The 686-nt window shown below is 43.6% G+C and overlaps 1 protein-coding gene across 1 annotated transcript in view; it reads right to left on the reverse strand.

The window, feature by feature from the left end:
• The window catches only part of LOC128891061 (aristaless-related homeobox protein-like), a 14986-nt gene that overhangs the window by 933 nt on the left and 13367 nt on the right, over window positions 1-686 (reverse strand). Inside the window, 1 exon segment of the mRNA XM_054150238.1 lies at window positions 1-59. This exon segment is cut by the window's left edge and continues 11 nt beyond it. Coding sequence (XP_054006213.1) covers window positions 1-59 — 59 coding nt within the window.

Raw genomic sequence — 686 nt, forward strand, 5'->3', positions numbered from 1 at the left:
ACCTGGCACACCGCCGGCGGTTTGAAGCAAGCGAGCGTGAAGGGATAACTCGTTCACACCTGCAATCACACCCGTTTTGCAGGGATTTTAGTCCGTTGTTTCTGCGAATTTAGAAAGGGGAGGGACCGCTGTTTCCCTGTTTGGTCGTTTGCGGTTCAACCTACTCGGGGACGAGCGATACGGAACACCGTTGTGCTCCATGCCTGCGAGCCACGTCCAAGTTTTAGCTGGCGTTAAGGGTTGATTTTGCTTACGTTTCGAAATACAATGTCCAAAATTTATCGAATTAAAAGATTTGTAGGGGTAAGTAGTCCCCTGTTTTGAGGTGTCAGGGTGGGTAGAGGACCTGTTAGGGAATCGATGTATTTCGCATATATTTTCGAGTTTCAAGCCCCAGGAATATTATACTCAGAGAATTCTTGTGATATTGAACAAATTAACAATGTTATAGGTTTGTAACCCTTTGAGTGCCAGAGGAAATTTTCATATATATCCGAGAGATGCCAGAGAATTTTAATGAGTTATAGCACTTACATCTTCGAGCAGCGATATATCGCTCCTTGGCATTCAAAGGGTTAACCAGTCGTTGTTTGTCGTGAGAATCATGCAATGACAGGTATAGTCGTCAAAAAAACACACTAAGTGACGCAGTTAAAATACTGGATCACAAAGTACATACAGTCAGT

This window comes from Hylaeus anthracinus, unplaced genomic scaffold (assembly GCF_026225885.1).
Source record: "Hylaeus anthracinus isolate JK02 unplaced genomic scaffold, UHH_iyHylAnth1.0_haploid 12001, whole genome shotgun sequence".
Lineage (NCBI taxonomy): Eukaryota > Metazoa > Arthropoda > Insecta > Hymenoptera > Colletidae > Hylaeus > Hylaeus anthracinus.